At 41.8% G+C, this 18,732-nt stretch overlaps 1 protein-coding gene across 1 annotated transcript; it reads right to left on the bottom strand.

The window, feature by feature from the left end:
• Positions 1-1,314: 1,314 nt before the first annotated feature.
• LOC130208787 (protein FAM171B-like) lies at positions 1,315-17,428 on the bottom strand. Its single transcript, XM_056438112.1, has 8 exons — positions 17,117-17,428; positions 8,364-8,597; positions 7,055-7,147; positions 6,712-6,870; positions 5,370-5,540; positions 4,465-4,581; positions 3,352-3,475; positions 1,315-3,133 (listed from the first exon to the last, which is right to left on the bottom strand). The coding sequence occupies exons 1-8, from the start codon at positions 17,295-17,297 to the stop codon at positions 2,503-2,505; spliced, it is 1,710 nt and encodes a 569-aa protein (XP_056294087.1). The 5' UTR covers positions 17,298-17,428; the 3' UTR covers positions 1,315-2,502.
• Between the last annotated feature and the right edge of the window lie 1,304 nt (positions 17,429-18,732).

The raw sequence follows: 18,732 nt of genomic DNA on the forward strand, positions 1-18,732 counted from the left end.
TACAACATCATTTAGGTTTGAGCCTTTAAAGAAGTACAGCTGGACAGCTTCCCCGAGCAGATCACACTGCCCTTGGCGCCACTGTGATCTGCTCTGATAAAATGTCTGATGTCACTTTTGACGATGATATAGATTTATCAGCGTCTGTGAAAAGTTCCCAAGTTGGTGCCGGTAACATTATACCGACTCATTACTATCAATCTATTACTTATTTGTGCTGCCCGAATGTTTCATCAAATCCTGGAACAGGAGATGGAGCACTGCCATCTTTTCAGGTTGGCACACACACACACACACACACACACACACACACACACACACACACACACACACACACACACACACCCCCCCACCCCTGAGTGGGACAAACCAAGCCAGTTCTGAACCACAAACCTTGTGTTAATAGTTTTTATAACCAGCCTTCTATCACATATGACACATGTGTAACATCTTTAAAACATTGCTTTTTGAGTTTATTGCTGTTTCACTAGTTTTGAGCAAAGTTGCTACTTATCCCGTGGACATCTGCTAAGTGAGCTCAGCTGAATTAAAAAAGCTCTTCCCGCCCATCACATACTCACTCATCGTGTTCAGGGAAGCTTATGAACATGAAAGGGCAGGGGGGGGGGCGCATGCTGACCAGTTCTGGGCTGAAGGCCTCATCTGTTGTCTGTCATTGGATGACATTTGTAAACACACAACTGGACCATTATTTAGTTGAAAGCATGCAGCTGATTATCATCTACCGAACCGCTAGAAGTCCCACTTGTGAAGGTTCTGTGTTTGTATTTTTGTGGTTTGCCATGTTAATGAAATTGGCAAAAAAATGCATTAAACAGAGTTTATTTCGAGTAAAACATATAATGAAATGACCATTTGAGCTGAAATTATCATCCAACCTTTCAAGAGCTTTTACTCAACAAGCTTTTCAATTCTGCGTCAAACTTTGGCGACAGAATCATGCAAATAATACTTTAAACTGAGCATCTAAGAAAGGATTTCCCCCTCAATGGCACACATGATTTGTGCAGGCGGTCACACAAACAAGGATGTGGAGAAAGAAAAGGCCTCCGTCACATGGTCTGCTATCAAATGTTCTTTTAGTCTGTATATCGTGAGACATATTAATGGTGCTCTGCTGCATGTCCCTGCAATAATTATGTAGAAAATAAACTGGAATGTCTTTTATACGTCTGATATCTCATATCATAATTATTACAATCATAATAATTTAGCGTTTTGTAATCAATTCAACCCGAACTCTCCTTCATATGAATTAGATGTGAACTGTACTGAACTAAAAAGGCTCATCACCAAGATCATTGGTCATTTATTATTTGTATTATTATTACAATATTATAAAATGATTCACTTCATGACAATATATACATGAGAACATGCACAAACAAATATGTACAAAGACAAATCAGGTGGCATGTCGTAAGAATAACAAACATTCAGTCATGTTCAGTTAGCTGGTAGTCTGTCCGTTAATCTGGGCTGGAATAAAAATGTGGTCGTTATGAAAGTGTTTGACCTCAATAATCTCAATCGCGTTGCCGTCTTTGACACGTTGGAGGCCGACATATCGGCCGACTGCAACTATGCAACCTAACTATGCAGACAATTTGCAAAATGTTCAACGTTTCTCGTGAAAACCGCCTGAGGAAGGACAGGATGTGAGGAACCGTGTGGAACCAGATGCTAGAAATGGTCCTCAACTTGGATTGACGCCTTCACGTGGATGTAAAGGATGAAGCAAAAGGAAGGTAAATACATCTCGTGTTACGGGTACTCAGAGGGCTGTAGGCATGGAGGTGTAAAGGGCTTTTATTGTGGAGGTGTAAAGGGCTTTTACTGTGGAGGTGTTATGGGCTTTTACTGTGAAGGTGTAAAGGGCTTTTATTGTAGAGGTGTTATGGGCTTTTACTGTGGAGGTGTAAAGGGCTTTTATTGTGGAGGTGTTATGGGCTTTTACTGTGGAGGTGTTATGGGCTTTTATTGTGGAGGTGTAAAGGGCTTTTATTGTGGAGGTGTAAAGGGCTTTTATTGTGGAGGTGTTATGGGCTTTTACTGTGGAGGTGTTATGGGCTTTTATTGTGGAGGTGTAAAGGGCTTTTATTGTGGAGGTGTTATGGTCTTTTACTGTGGAGGTGTAAAGGGCTTTTATTGTGGAGGTGTAAAGGGCTTTTATTGTGGAGGTGTTATGGGCTTTTACTGTGGAGGTGTTATGGGCTTTTACTGTGGAGGTGTAAAGGGCTTTTACTGTGGAGGTGTTATGGGCTTTTACTGTGGAGGTGTAAAGGGCTTTTATTGTGGAGGTGTAAAGGGCTTTTACTGTGGAGGTGCATGCTTAACGCTTTTGACAAAAGTGGCTTTGCGCTCCAGCGTCACGGCCCTCCTTCCCGGCGCCTGGTTCAGTTCGCTCATATCCACTCCCGAGTCCAAGCTGGTTTCTCAACTCTCGACGGGCCTGCGGTGCCTCTGCTGCTCTGACACGGCCTAGTGGATCTCAGCTGCCGGTTTGCCCTCCAGGGACACGAACCAGGCCCGAGGAGGCTGAGCCGAGGGGATTTTCGAACGGTCTGCGAGGGCACGCAGGGAGTGTCGTCCGCCGCCACTGATTTTATTCAATGTCCCCGGGACCGAGGCCGACTCTGTGAGGCCGAAGTGACCCCTGGGTGCGTCGGTTAAAGTTGCCGCCCGAGAGCCCTCGAGAACCCCGAGCTGGTCCTCGCTTTCTGGACCATCTCGACTCGGGGCCCGATGCTGCTCCGGCTGCCCCTCCGAGTGGAAGAACGCTGGGGCGTGAAAAACGGCAACATGCTGGTCGTAGAAAAACAAATTCTCCGGACACATCGGATGACTCGGGTCAGCGTTTGGCTCCGGGTCGTTGCCGTGCACCCCGATGGCCACAGCATCGGGGTCGGCCGTCACATCGCCGTTGTGGAAAGAAGCAATAGTCGCGTTATGCCGATCGTCCCCCCGCTCTGCGAATGACCGGTTCAGTCCGGTCCGGAGATGAGAGGAGGCCACTGAAGACGCAGCGAAGACTTCCCCGTCACCTGTTGAGGTGGTTTGGTCTTTTTTCATCGCTGGTAGGATCTTTGTTTTAGTTTCACCGAGCGAACGTCTGCAGACAGAACATGTTGCCTCAGTCAGTGAAACTCATGCTGCAAACACGACATGATAATGGGAGAAGGAAAAACTTTGTAAGCATTGCATTTGGGAGGATAATTGATTTTACTGATATCAAAGTGCTTTTAAAGGAATACCACCACTAAAACTGATAAGAACATCACCACAACTCATAGTAAATATGACCAAGTGAAAGATGAACGCCTTTGTTACCTGCGATTAAACAATAACCCAGCCAGGAGACACGAGACAATAACAAGCATTCCTCCAAAGACAAGCATCAGCAGAGATGAGTGGCGTGAGATGAAGTCGATGGGGATGGCAATTCCAAAGAAACCTAAAGATATAGATGGTCAGAAGAGATTTGGATGAAATATGACACGGATGCAAATAAACAAGGTGCATTTTGTATCCAAAAACATTAACAAAACGGACATTAATTATACATAGCTTGTTTCCCCCCCATGGACCACGGTCAGATCCAGTCCAATTGTTTTCTCAATGAAAGAAATTCAAAATACAATGTATTTATGCCTATATATACAGTATATATATTATATATATACACTACCGTTCAAAAGTTTGGGGTCATCCAGACAATTTTGTGTCTTCCATGAAAACTCACTTTTATTTATCAAATGAATTGAAAATTGAATAGAAAATATAGTCAAGACATTGACAAGGTTAGAAATAATGATTAATATTTGAAGTATTAATTTTGTTCTTCAAACTTCAAGCTCAAAGGAAGGCCAGTTGTATAGCTTATATCACCAGCATAACTGTTTTCAGCTGTGCTAACATAATTGCACAAGGGTTTTATAATCAGACATTAGTCTTCAACACAATGTACCATTAGAACACTGGAGTGATAGTTGATGGAAATGGGCCTCTATACACCTATGGAGATATTTCATTAGAAAACAGACGTTTCCACCTAGAATAGTCATTTACCACATTAACAATGTATAGAGTGTATTTTTGATTAATGTTATCTTTATTGAAAAAACAGTGCTTTTCTTTGAAAAATAAAGACATTTCTAAGTGACACCAAACTTTTGAACGGTAGTATATATATATATATATATTACATTTACTTTAGCTTTTTTTTTTGTTAGGAAAAATGAATTGCCACGATTAGAAACTCCATTATACACTGTCGTACATTTACAACCCTCAAAACGTTGATGCTTGTCGTTCATTAATTTCCATCAGACGCCTTTTATTTATTACCACACCATAGGCCTGTGACCAGGGGACATGACCAGGCTGGTAGTGTCAGAACAAATAAAACACTCTTGAATGAACATATCGAGGGTGACAACTCGCCTCTGGTGGATGACAAAGGTGCTGCAATCCAGTAACCGAGGTGAGGAGCTGTGAACGTCCACACCAGTTTTCCTTCTACTGACGCCACCGTCCCGAGCCCCTTCCTCATCCATCCGCCTAAAACCAACAGGCGGCAAAAGAAAAACAACAACACTGTTCGTCCAGCATTATCTTAAAACTGCCAGAGTCCTGTAAGACCACAAATGGCGATGAAACAGCCTCATTTATTATTTTTCCCCATATTCCGGTGAACCACGTTTGTATTGTTTAACTGTTTTGATGCACCAGAGTGACCCGACACTTCTCGAGAGTCAGAAGGAGTGTACTTTCCTGAGTTTTTAGACTAATTAAATAAACACGCAGCTGGTCCTACAACGCGTGAGGCCCCATCTGCACTCTCTCCATATTAACGTAAACAGATGTGCTTATATCTACATAATCTATTACTCCTAGATTAGTTAACATTAGATTAAAGTATTACAAGATGACAAGGTGAATATAAAATGAATATATCTTGCTCTAAAGTTCTTTACTGACCACTTTTTCTGTTTTTTTTATTGATATTTGATCAGCGGCCTGGTTTGACAGAGTTTAAGAGCTTCACGAGCAGTGATGCTTTCGAGACTCCGCGGCTCTGATGAGTTGTTTTTCCTCGGGGGCGAGGCCATTCAGGACCACGAAAAAGAGGCAGAGGAACCTAATGTGTTGCCATATTATCTGTCTCATGTACTATAGTCAGAATATAGTGACAGTTTGAGCAAATATGACAAGAAATACTATAGTTATCAACTGTAGCTTTAAGTTACATTTCCCTGTGGAAGCCCTGAAATCATCCTCACTTTCCCGACTCTAGTAAAATGAAAACGGGCTAGATTGGAGTGTGTGTGACTGTGACTTCTATCCACCTGTGGTGCGGTTAAGGAACCATGCCGGAACAACATTGGAAGTCTGAAGTCCACAGCCGTCTGGAATGCTGAGGCGGATCTGGATGGGCCCGCGCACATGGAGCTCCGTGTCTCCGGAGAAAAGCTGCACACTGACGGCCGCCACGGGACTCAACTCCACGCTGACATAGCCTGGAAAAACAGCAGGTAAAGATGGAAAAAACATTTTGTGATTCATTTTTCTGTAAAAAGATGAGACGGTCCCGGTTAAAATCAGTATGTAATGTGTTGATCTGCACTTCACACATTTCATTTATTTACACGACACACATACACACACTTTGCATTTTGCACACTCTGTCTATATTTAATATTTGTATATTTAATTTAATTTTACACTGCAGTCATTAGTATTGTATTGTATTTGTGTATGCATATATGTTGTATATACAGGACTGTCTCAGAAAATTAGAATATTGTGATAAAGTTCTTTATTTTCTGTAATGCAATTAAAAAAACAAAAATGTCATGCATTCTGGATTCATTACAAATCAACTGAAATATTGCAAGCCTTTTATTCTTTTAATATTGCTGATTATGGCTTACAGCTTAAGAAAACTCTAAAATCCTATCTCATAACATTTTAATATTTCCTCAGACCAAGTAAAAAAAAAGATTTATAACAGCTGAGTGTTTGTCAAGGCTCAGGAAACCCTTGCAGGTGTTTCGAGTTAATTAGACAATTCAAGTGATTTGTTTAATACCCTACTAGTATACTTTTTCATGATATTCTAATATTTAGAGATAGGATATTTGAGTTTTCTTAAGCTGTAAGCCATAATCAGCAATATTAAAAGAATAAAAGGCTTGCAATATTTCAGTTGATTTGTAATGAATCCAGAATGCATGACATTTTTGTTTTTTTAATTGCATTACAGAAAATAAAGAACTTCATCACAATATTCTAATTTTCTGAGACAGTCCTGTATATACATATATATTTTATTTAATATTTTACTTTGTATACTTTGCACAGTCATTGTATTATATTTGTTTGTGTGTGTATATATATATTTAATATACTTTTATTAATCCCCAAGGGGAAATTCGTTCATATACATATATGTTTCATTTTATATACATATATATTCTTCATTTTGTATTTTATATTTTACTTGTATTCATCTATATCTTTCATCCCTGTTTTTTATATTTTATTCTTGTGTGTTTAGTTTATTGGTGCTGCTACTGTGACGACAAATTTCCCCTTGGGGATTAATAAAGTATATATCTATCTATCTATCTATTGGACATATTGTCTCTTGTGTTAATGGACGATTCATTGTTTTCTGTCACTGCCGACCTGATTCACTGCTCATGATGCCCATCGTGTGAAGGGAGCTGTCCTCCTTTGATGGCAGCTTGGGGACGGTCAGGAAGGCTTTAACAGAGGTGGCATTTCTCCAATCTGTCAGATTCAGAAGGCTCTTGGGAAACTGGACAATAGGCCGCGATGCAGCATCTGCAGAAGGAAGGAAAACGTGATGAATACCAGCCAGAAATACGTGTTTGTTGTTGTTTAGTGCTGCCATTTTGGGTTGCTACATTGTGTTTATTTAATCGACGATTGTACTGAGACAGAGAACAGGAGCAAGAAAGAATGAGAGAGTAAAATAAAAGAGTGGATTTAACAATATATACAGTACCAAATGTTTTGCCAGTGATCAGGACCGAATCATCGAAGAGCCAGATGTTCCCCTGATTCAGACCGAGTAGTGACATGGTCACAGACGAAAAGACTACCGCAATGATAGAAGAGGAAGGGGTGAGCTGCAAAATGAGTCAAGAATACTTTCTTTAACAATGTGCAGGTTTTCCACTAGATGGCAGTGTGACCTTTGCACAGAGTTCACTTGTCTGTCAAGGGCGTATGTAAACCGTGACTCCAAAAGCAAGAGCTCGAGTTTCAAGAGTCAGCTCTTCACATTTGAAATGTATATCCCTGTATGGTCCCTCAGTCCGATGGTCCCTCATACACATTTTGTCCATCCCAAATTAAGGATCTTTGCTTGCTTTGCCCCACCCGGGGGCCCGTGTTAAAATCTACTCATTGCCTCTGTAGCTTGGATTAGTTAGGTTAAAGCATTAGGAGTTAAACTGCTTTGGATTATAGTGAGAATATGTGGGTAAACCAATCCGCTTCGCCACAGTAGGAAAAATATAATGACGGTGCAAAATGACAGTGTTGTAAAAATTAGCCATGTGCTTCTTTCCGTTTGTCATATTTTGGGAGCAATGGGCCTTCAGAACCATCGTGGTTGGTTTCCGGGGTAATGGGCTGACGGTGGGCTTTGGATCCAATGGGACATCTTTCGGACTATTGAGGTTTTTAAATAATGGGCCACCAGAACCATGGCATCAGAGGATGTCCTGATCTGAGGGAACATCGGGTTTATATAAACGGACACTGAAGATGGCAGACGAGAACCACAGACGGTAGTCCCCAGATGTGGATTTTAAAATGTTCAAATAGTTTTGCTATTGCTGCACCTATTGGGTGTCAAATGCAGTGGGGCGTCGCGGAATGTGACCCTGCAATAACAACAAGTTTAGAAAATCACTTAAAGTTTTTGAAGCTCTTGTTTTCTATGATTGTATTTTTTAACCTGATATAATTTTTAAAAAGCCTGCTATTTATCCTTCGTGAACACAGGTCCACATGGTGTGACTTTGTGTATCAAACACACATACACACACACACACACGATTGTTTGTCGTTATATAAGGATTTGTCAGAGGCTAAAATCATGAGTTGGAGGAGAGCCACAGGACAGCAAAGCTCTGCCAAGAGGAGACAGAACCTTTCCGAAGGAAGTGAAGCCACTTAGCGAGCAACTTCCACTCAAACTAAATTCTGTCTAAACATGCTCACTGGCAGAGTGAAAGAAAAGCTCATTCTGGTGATTCGGCTAAACAATCTCCACATTGAGCACGGCCACACTTTGAATGTCTTACTTGGCATTCTGTTGGTTTTACAAGGCAGCAGTGTGCAAACGTAGCCGTCCTTGCCGGCCACGATCGTGATCGGCATCCCAGTTCGGAAAGGCACACGGAGCAAAACACCGCCGTCCTCCCCAGTAAGAGCCGCGTTGGTCCTGGTGTAGTTGACGTAGACCTCCACCGTCGCCTGGCTCAGGGACCGATGACTCAGCGCGTTGTTGACCTGGACCTTTAGGTCAAAAGCAGAATCTGGAGAACAATACAAATTGGGTTAACCCTCCTGTTACCTTTGGGGTCAATTTGACCCCATTCAATGTTTAACCCTCCTGTTACCTTAGGGTCAATTTGACCCCATTCAATGTTTAACCCTCCTGTTACCTTTATATTTACTGACATATTTTACCCTTGGGGTCAATTTGACCCCAGCAATTAAAACCTCCAGAAAATTATTTGAATTAATATTGTTTTCCAAGTTTAAGTGTGAGGTACTTTATGTTTGTTTGTTGACTACCTAAATAGCCCTTTAAATATATAAAAAAGTTGATCTTTCTTATATGTTTGACACAGTGAAAAACAGCCTGGGGTCAAATTGACCCCAAAGAACACCGACATTAAACATTGAATGGGATCAAATTGACCCTAAGGTAACAGGAGGGTTAAGTCAAAGATGGCAATATAACCGATTTCAGCAGGATTAAACAATTCATACAAATTTAGATTCATTGATTGTCGACAAGGGATGGTCAAAATAATAAGAATACCGTAGAGTATAATGCAAACCACTCAAACATCAAACAACATCTCAAAAATACAGTCTGACAAATATCAGAAAGATGTATTATTAGAAGCTCCACGAAGGCAGTAGCCTGGAATACATTAAAAGTAATTGTAAGTTAAAAAGTCCTGTTTATTTGACCACCCCTTTATGCCGTACAACCCCACGCTTTAACAGAATGGAGTGACCCGCATTTCTAATTAACCTAGAAGCAAACTACGTGACAACGCAATGGGGAAAGTAATTATCAGAATCCCTGGAGGATATCAATCCATTAATTCCCAGCAGATTTTACAGAGTTGGACACAAATAAAATAAAAAGGTAAAATTGGCCATTTAGTTCAGCAAAGCGTGCATTCAATACGACATTATGCTACATCAGCATGCAGACAGCTAAATACAGGGCATATTTCCAATAACCCGCGGCTCTAATCGTTATATATTTCTAGGTAGCTCCTAGAGAATAATAATAATAATGTGTCCCCTTTATCCGCAAACCCAATTAGCCACTTCCACACTGCGCAGGGACACCCAATAGTGAGTCAACAAGACAACGGGACTTTGTTGTGTTGCATAACAATGAAGGATTAATGCATGAAGGCTGTTTTTATACACTGTTTGTAGCTCCACCTTTAAAAAAAAAAATTGCAATGCAAGCATACAACCCACGTTAACTTAAGACAGGTGACGTAGTATTAAGAGCAATACAGTTTACGAAGGGAGGAGGTTAAGTTGGACAGATGGGTTGAAAAACAAAGACCTTTCACCCCGGAGACCACTGCTTGGGTCAAGTTTGAAACTCAAAGTTAACGTCGACTTACTGGTTCCAGTACCTAAAGAACAACCTTGTTGTAGTTAATTCAACCCAAAACACAATATTTTCCAAATAAAGTTGTTTTTGAAAACTTAAAGTTACTGTAACGGATCCCCGTATATCAATCGGCGTGAGACTTTACTGCTGGTGAACTTCTTTATTTCCTTTCTTCCGGTGTATAATCGTGAATCAAAACTCTTGAATTAAAACCTCCTTGTCACCACCGTAAGAGCGTTAGCCTCATACGGGTCCATTAAAACTATCCAACTTTAAATAAAATGCGCATCCGTCCGTCACATTTAGCCGTACCGTCAAGTTTGTATATTAACATAAAATAAAGGTGCGCTTCCTTCTAACATTTCAAAATAAAAGTCAAATTTAGCTCAAAGCGGAAGTAGATTAAAACATATACAAAATCATTAAAACAATACAATATAAAAAGGCATACATCAAAACCAATAAAGCAGATACAAAATAAGGCAATCAACACAAAACAATAAACCTTTTAAGGGGTTATTTACAGTTACTGTTGGGGAACTTTTGACTTGTTCAATTAAATACTGACTGGTTATTTGTATGCGGTTGTTCTTAATGCAGCTTTATCAGAGCCACCACATCGGATCCTGTGCAAGCTCAGCTCAGACTCCAGCGGGGCCTCACGCGGCGAACAGCCCGCCGCGGACGGACCCAGATTCGGGGTAATAAGCGCGGGAGGAGGAGTGAGGAGGGGAGCTCGGGGCGGGGCTTAGCCCACGCTGCTCCATCGGTCGCCCCTGGGAGCTAACATCGACACGGTGGTGCTAGCAGACGCCCAGGCCGTGTGGCTGGGCGTCCTGGAGGGAAGGGGCCACGAGAGAACCGCGACATGCACGTAGCAAACTGTCGGAAGGTCGGTGACATGAAGCTATTCGTTCATAACATAAGAGAATAACTTGTTTAACGTGCCTTCTGCTGCCCTCCGGTGGCCAAAAAATACAAACAATTAGTGCAATTGTGACTTTCACCCAGGACACGACAGTTGAAAAAAAGTAACTCTCGAGTTTCGCTGCTTATAGCATCGTTATACAATTGTTACGTAAGCAAGTCGGCAAAAGGGGAGGTTGTTATTTCTTTATACCAGTTACGGTGTTACTTTACATTGTTACGTTATTATTTTAACACAAACCATGATCTTTTTTTCTAACCAAGTAGTTTTAACCTGTTGTTTCGCAACGTTAACCACATGATAACCACTCCGAGGCCGATACGAAATGTCATTTTGGTTCAGAAACGTCAACATTCTCCGTGTGGTTTGCAGAAACAGACGATGCCAACAGGCCTTCTGGTGACCGGGTGGGTCCAAACACCTGCAGACAGTCCTTCAGCTGTGAAAACAACACACGTTGGACCAAAACAAACAAAAAAAATCTACAATTGCACGGAGCAGTTGTCAAAATCTGATCCCCAACCACTAGTGATGAATCCATGACCAGTGCTTCAGAGACACTTCTCTACCAAGCGTACTGCACCAGTCTGCTAAAGGACTGGCCAGATCGCAAAGCATCTTCCTTCACATTTTGCCCCGCAATACATTACATTACATGTCATTTAGCAGCCGCTTTTATCAAAAACGACTTACAATAAGTGCTTTCAACCAAGAGTACAAACTAAGAACAGCAACTATACAGAAAGTAATATTTCTTCAAGATAGTCGAACTACAAAAGTACCATAAGTAAGAGCCATTTAAGTGCCACCGAAGTGCTAATCTGTGTTCTAATCCAGATAGTCGGAAAAGATGTGTTTTTTGTTTCCGGCGGAATACATTTTCTCCACTGAAGTGACTGTTCCTATGCATTCTGGGCCAGAAGGAGCCGGAGAGTGTTGGGTGCCATACATCATCAACCCTTCACAAGGACGGCATCAGAGTTGTTTCACGCTCGGAGGCCATACACATTTCCTTCCTGCACTTTTTATTCGTAGCTCAATGCTGCGACATCGCGATAGCAGCGATCTGCCCGGGTCACTGGTGCTGGTCGTGTTGCTCATACTCCTGCTAAATGATTCACCAGAGCTTTACTGACATCTCACAAGGCCGTGTCTTATGTTAGCAGCTTTCACGATATGTCAGCAGATAACTACATTGTTTCATCTCATTGCCTCAAACTATTCTCTTTGATAGGGAGACGACAGGCGTCCTTTCTGCCAGAACTCTCCTTTGGTTTCAGCAACAAACCTTTTTGGATAGGTTTAGAAAAATATACATTTTTGGGTTCAAATCTACCGTTTCTGTCAGAAAGCCTTGGAGGCAAACTTCCCATGTTGTGCGCAGGTGCCAGGAGTATGAAAGATATTTAATTAAAGATTTTTACTTTTTTGTTCTTCCATTAAAAAAAATATTATATTGAGTTGTTAGAGTCTAAAATTGATTACTTAGTATACCTAAAACATTATGAAAATATGAAAGTACTTAACCCTCCTGTTACCTTTCGGGTCAATTTGACCCCATTCAATGTTTAATGTCGGTGTTCTTTGGGGTCAATTTGACCCCAGACTGTTTTTCACTGTGTCAAACATATAAGAAATATCAACTTTTTTATATATTTAAAGGGCTATTTAGGTAGTCAACAAACAAACATAAAGTACCTCACACTTAAACTTGGGAAACAATATTAATTCTAATAATTTTCTGGAGGTTTTAATTGCTGGGGTCAAATTGACCCCGAGGGTAAAATATGTTAGTAAATGTAAAGGTAACAGGAGGGTTAAAGATAAAGCCTTAGCGTCTCAAAATAATAGTTTGGTATAAATAATGAGAAACTAACTCAATATTTTGACTTCAAATCACAAAGTTATGAGTTAGTATCACATAATAATGAGTAAGTTCTCAAAATGATGACGTAGCAGTCCACAACTAAATATCATCATTTGCTCTTTCGTCCTCTTGCTTCGGCGCGTATCGGAAGCTCATTTCCACGGATGTGTCATTATTGTGAAGTCATAATTTAGCATTTCTTTCCTTCTTCATCTCACATCAGATATGGGCTTCCAACCCCGTCTTCTCAATGTGAAACCCTACATTTGGCAGTGTCCGGCTCGCCCCACTGGGATACAGACACCAGTGCAGATGGACAAGAGGATGCTTGCTTTGGGAGAGGCAGCCTCGGCTTTGTGTGTGCTCCGCGGTCGTCGCCAAACATAACAGAAGGGGGTCACTAGATCTGAAGTGGAGGTGTTTGGTGCCAGATTACTATAATCTACCCATTTGGCGCACTGAACCGCCCACAAAGAGGTTTATGAAGTGGATTGAAATGGGCCGTCTGAGCCCGCTGAGGCCGATGAGAAATAGATCCCGCGTTGTGTGTGTGTGCCTTAATACTGTTATATCACCCAGCACATGAGAGTCCTATAAATAATAATAATAATAATAATAATAATAATAATGCATTTACAGATGTCAACTGTTGATAAAAATGTATCAATAAATGGTTTGAAAAGACATTTTCATTCTTAGCGTGTGGAAGAAAATCAAAGACTAAATTGTGAAGATGGCAAAACAACGAGGATGGCGAGCCGGCATCACAGAAAGCCTCCGCGTCGGCTCCGGCTGACGCATCGAGCAAGAGGCACAAACATGTTGACTGGTCAGTTCTGTGAGACCCTCAGGCATCGCAAACAGATGGTCCCACAGGGATTTATCTCTGCTGACCCCCCCCCCCCCCCGTCACAAACATGCCCGATTGTGTGCGCGTGTTGGAATTAGGCCACACATTCCACCGATGGAGGAAAACACACAAGTGCATCCTTTCATATGTGGGCCAGATCGCCCTGAGGCGCGACTCAGCAATATCAAACTGAACCGACGTGAATTGAAGGGAAAATATGCTTAGGGGGAAGCTGGGTGAGGGGGCGGGGGGGTACACAGACTTAATGTCTGAACAACCAATAGTGCTGTTGTCAAATAACTACAATCCCCCCCGGGTGAATGATTACATCTTTAAATCTCTTGCTTTGCCCGTCATGAAGGGACAACAATGATTCTCATAACGGGTGCCATAAGGAGCTTTATCTTGATGTGTACATTTTGTATACATACACTTTCTCTTCTTACTTAAAATGAACTCTGAACAGGCTAAAGGGAGGGGGGGGTGCAAGCATGCTTGGGTGCATTTCTAAGTGTTTCTGGCCGGCGACGCAGACCCGAGCATCACGTGATGACGGATGGTAATGTACTCCCACAGCCTTATGAATTAGTCATGAATCGGTTGATGAAAAGGGTCACAAATCCCTCTTTCAGCTCCTCTCCGCCGCTCAGCTGTGAACAAGAACATTGCCATGACAAGCACATGCGTGTGTGCGTGTGCGTGTATAGATTTATAGCCACATGACACAAAATAATTAGTGTGCTCTCGTGTAAACACTTCAAATGACATGTGGGTGATTTCTAAACACATGTTTAAAGCACTTTGTATTAATAACTAAGGATGGGTTAAATGCAGAGAATAATTTCCCCTTGGGGATTAATAAAAGTATATATCTTATCTCAACAAGAGTGCGCTGTTTGACGTGATGACGTCACAGTACGTATCAGCGGGGAGACTGACAGCACGGAGCGCTCAACGAGCCCCGAGCGCGGAAAGACCGCGAGGTCTGCTCGAGCGCAGGCTGGACCGTTAACCTGAAGGGGGGATGGGGGGGGGTATGTCCGGTTCCCGCAGCTGCTCGCGCACCACCCTCCGGTGTTGTTGTTGGCTTTTGTAGTGCAGAGCTACCAACTCTCACGGTTTCGCCGTGTGACACACGCTTTTGCATGTTTTCACGCTCTCACGCCACACAAACATATCTCACGGCAAAAGAAATTCTGATTTTGGGCCGAGGCGCGTTGGTTTCTTTCCAAACTCCGCGACGATAGATGGCGCTAAGGAGCTTATCTATAAACCTATTCGCTGCATAGACATCCTATTTACCCCAAAGAGTCCCGAAGTTAGCAACAGAAGAAGATTTTCAAACAGACACAACGAGCAGAGACTACGGTGTGTTAATGCAGGGCTCTCAAGTGTCACGCATTGAGCGTGACAGTCACGCATTTCGGTCTTACGTCACGCACTCCCGCCACACATCGTATTTCTCACGCTGAAAAAACTCTCGGCTATTTAATGTTTTAATGTGCCGCAGCGCGCAAACATGAGCTGGCCGCGCTGCCCTCACCGTGGAGGAATCAAGCGCTCCCCTGGAGTTCTGCTGTGAGGTGCCACTTATCAGCCAATCAAAAAAAAGAAATGGGCTACACAATAGCCAATCAGAAAAAAACGTATCTGTTGTATCTGTAAGATTTAATCCAGCAACCAATGAAAATAAAGCATCCTGGATAGATATGTCACTCTTGCCTGTCTTCAAAACTTAAGAGCCCTGTTAATGACATGTGGTTCAATTAAGTTCTCACTCTCTTAAACTTTACATCTTGAAATAATTCGGTGTGTTTGTGGTGTGATTTTGTGTGGTGATGTAAACTCAGCTGTCATAACAAGCAGCAGGAGAGCACCTTGTTAACCTCTTGGTATCCTGCATGCTCAACACATCAGAGCATTGTATATTAAAGCTGCCCACATAGCATTTATCACTTTATTTGCAGGCCTAGGAAAAGGACCCTCTCAAAAAAATTCAAAACAGCACTTTGAACGAGTAAGATGTATTATAAAGAATTTTACATAAAGACAGGACATTTGTGCAATAGAATTAGGCATGTTTTTGTAAATGAGAGTAGAGTTATTAAAAAACATTACAATTCTTTAAGGTAGCAAAGATGCCTCGTAAAAGACCTTTGCCAGGCCAGAATGCAGGGTACAACATGGGTACAACGCCACATTAATTCAAATTTCCTGATATTTGAGCCACCAACGTGTGTGGCTGCGTGCGCGGCAAAATGTTGGTCACCCCCGACAAAATCTCACTCCAAGGTTTTTTGAAAAGTTGGCAGCTCTGGTAGTGTTACTAAAAGAGTAACGCCGTGGCCTTGTCCGTCACCATGGAAACATTGTCACATGACATGAAAGCGCTTTGGTTCTGTGACGCCTTGTCCGTCACCATGGAAACATTGTCACATGACATGAACGCGCTTTGGTTCTGTGACGTCGCTAGTGACATCACGGAGCACCGAACCAGAGTCTATAAGTAGAAGTGATTTCCAGCAAAGCAGCAGGGATTTGTGAATCTCACAGGAGAGGTGGGCGACGGGGTGGGACGGTTTGGCGAGAATCACCTAGTGTGATTACTCCTACACCCCATCCCGGGTCCGGGTGGGTTTGGTTCTGTGGGATCACAACCCCTTAGTTTAGTTTAGTTTAGTTTAGTTTAGTTTAGTTTAGTTTAGTTTAGTTTAGTTTAGTTTAGTTTAGTTTAGTTTAGTTTAGTTTAGTTTAGTTTAGTTTAGTTTAGTTTAGTTTAGTTTAGTTTAGTTTAGTTTAGTTTAGTTTAGTTTAGTTTAGTTTAGTTTAGTTTAGTTTAGTTCGATCAGAAAAATATACAATGCGGGTGGCTGTAGCTCAGTGGGGTAAGGGGGTCGTCCTGCAACCCCTAGGTTGTCGGTTCGATCCCAGCTCTCTCCATTAGTTTTTTGCAAGTCGAAGTGTCCTTGAGCAAGGCACTGAACCCCCAGTTGCTTCCCGGGCGCATCACTGCAGCCCACTGCTCCTTAATGGACAAGTAACGCTGACAGTTTTTTCTTTTCTTTAATTTGATGAATATTATGGCAATCTCCTTTCTTTACAACGTTACTATCGTTACGCTGTATAAATAATGTTCACATGAACCGATTCATCGCTGTCGTATGCAGTGGGGATGCAGTAAAAAAAAGAAAAAGGAAAGGGAAAAACAGGGGCAGATGGGAGAGACCGTTACGGCAGCCAGCTCCATCATCTCAGGCTATTCACTCGTGAACTGGTCAGTAGATTTGAGAGCTGATACCGACTGGTCTGGGCCCACTAAATGATGTTTAAGAAAGACCTGTAAATATGATGGTTGACAGAGTGGAATACTATTTAATGAAAGAAAAGTCAAATTGCCAAAATTAGTCCTTTAATTGCCAAAATGAGTCATTTCTCGTCCAGCTACATTGGGATATCAAGATGTCTCCAAAGAGAACTCGGGACTAGTTTCGCTCCAATTTACGGCGCCCCCCGTGATACAGTGAAGGCCACACGAACCTGGCGAGGCGTGGAGCGCTCGTTGCCGGGGCTGAAGGGGCTCTCGCCTGGCGTGATCCCGGGTGGCGAAGTCCCCGTCATTGATATGCAGCGACTGTCCGGTCGGAGTGAAGCGGTCTCCGGCCGCCTGCGCGTCCCCGGGTGCAACCAGCGCGGAGAGCAGACAGAGCAGCACGCGCATGACTTTAGGGGAAGAAGGGAAGAATAGAAAGAAAGTTGTTGCTCGGAGTCACTTTCCAACCATCGCAGGTGCAGTTTTCCTCGAGTTTATAACTTGCAAGGCGGACGGAGACGCGCTCTCGGCCGCCAGAGACTCCGCTGTCACCCCGTTCAGACAGACTCCTCCCCCTCTAGCTGCGTTCAAGGACTCGTTGATTTAAACTCGCTTTTAATGTGTCAATATTTGGACTGTTTACACTCGTTTTTAATTGCAAATGTATTTCATGAAAATGCTTTTCTGGAGCAGTTTGTAAACTTTAAAACTTTGTATAAATAAAGGGTGACATAATAAGTATTATTTGTGTATATATATATACACACACACACACATATATATATTATATATATATATATATACACACACACACACATGTATATATAAATATATACACACACACATATATATATATACACACACGTATATATATATACACACATATATATACATATATATATACACACATATATATAAATACATATATATATACACACACATATATATATATACACACACACATATATATATATATATATATATATACACACACACATATATATATATATATCCACACACACGTATATATATATATATTATAATTGTATCCTTTATATTTAAAAATATTGCTTCACATTAACACAAAAAATACACACATTAGAATGAACACAGCTACCACTACAACTCTAAGTTACTCTTCTTTGTACATACTAACGTAATGCTTGTGTTTAGTCTTGTTCTTAGTTGTCTTGGTTTTTCGACATATTTCTATGATATAATGTGTAATATATGTGTAATATGAGAGCAACAAAGATCCAGCTCCTGGTATCTTCTCAAACCTCGCCAATGCCGCAGATTCTCATCGTGTTGATAAAAATAGAAAAACAACACATGCATCAACTGGTTTCTACCACTAGATGGAAACAATGCAATGCAAACGAACTGAACCTTCAGAGTGCCATTAATAACCGCATACGTTTCAATATAAATCTGATGAACATGATGATAAGAAGTGTCGCTTATCCTCAGAGTATGCCCTTGACTTGTACCTGACTGTACTTGTGTGGTCGCTTAGGGGGGTAGTAGTGAATGGAGTAGCAGTGGTGAGTCAGACATAAAATCAATGTCAGCGTTAACAGTTGCAGTTCGGGGGTCACGTGATGCAGCGGAGCTAGGTAGACGCAGGCCCACAGGCTCTTAAAACAAATCAATTTTAAACTAGAACAGGCACTCGGTAGAGCGCATACCTTCGCATATCACAAGATTGGGCATTGAATTATGAACATTTTGGCATTAGTTGCATGCCAATTGGATAAAAATTGACTGTGCTATGGTAAAAAGAAGATTTTGACCTATCCATGACCTTGACCTTTGACCCGATTGATCCCAAAATCTAATCAAA

Source organism: Pseudoliparis swirei, chromosome 2, assembly GCF_029220125.1.
Source record: "Pseudoliparis swirei isolate HS2019 ecotype Mariana Trench chromosome 2, NWPU_hadal_v1, whole genome shotgun sequence".
NCBI lineage: Eukaryota > Metazoa > Chordata > Actinopteri > Perciformes > Liparidae > Pseudoliparis > Pseudoliparis swirei.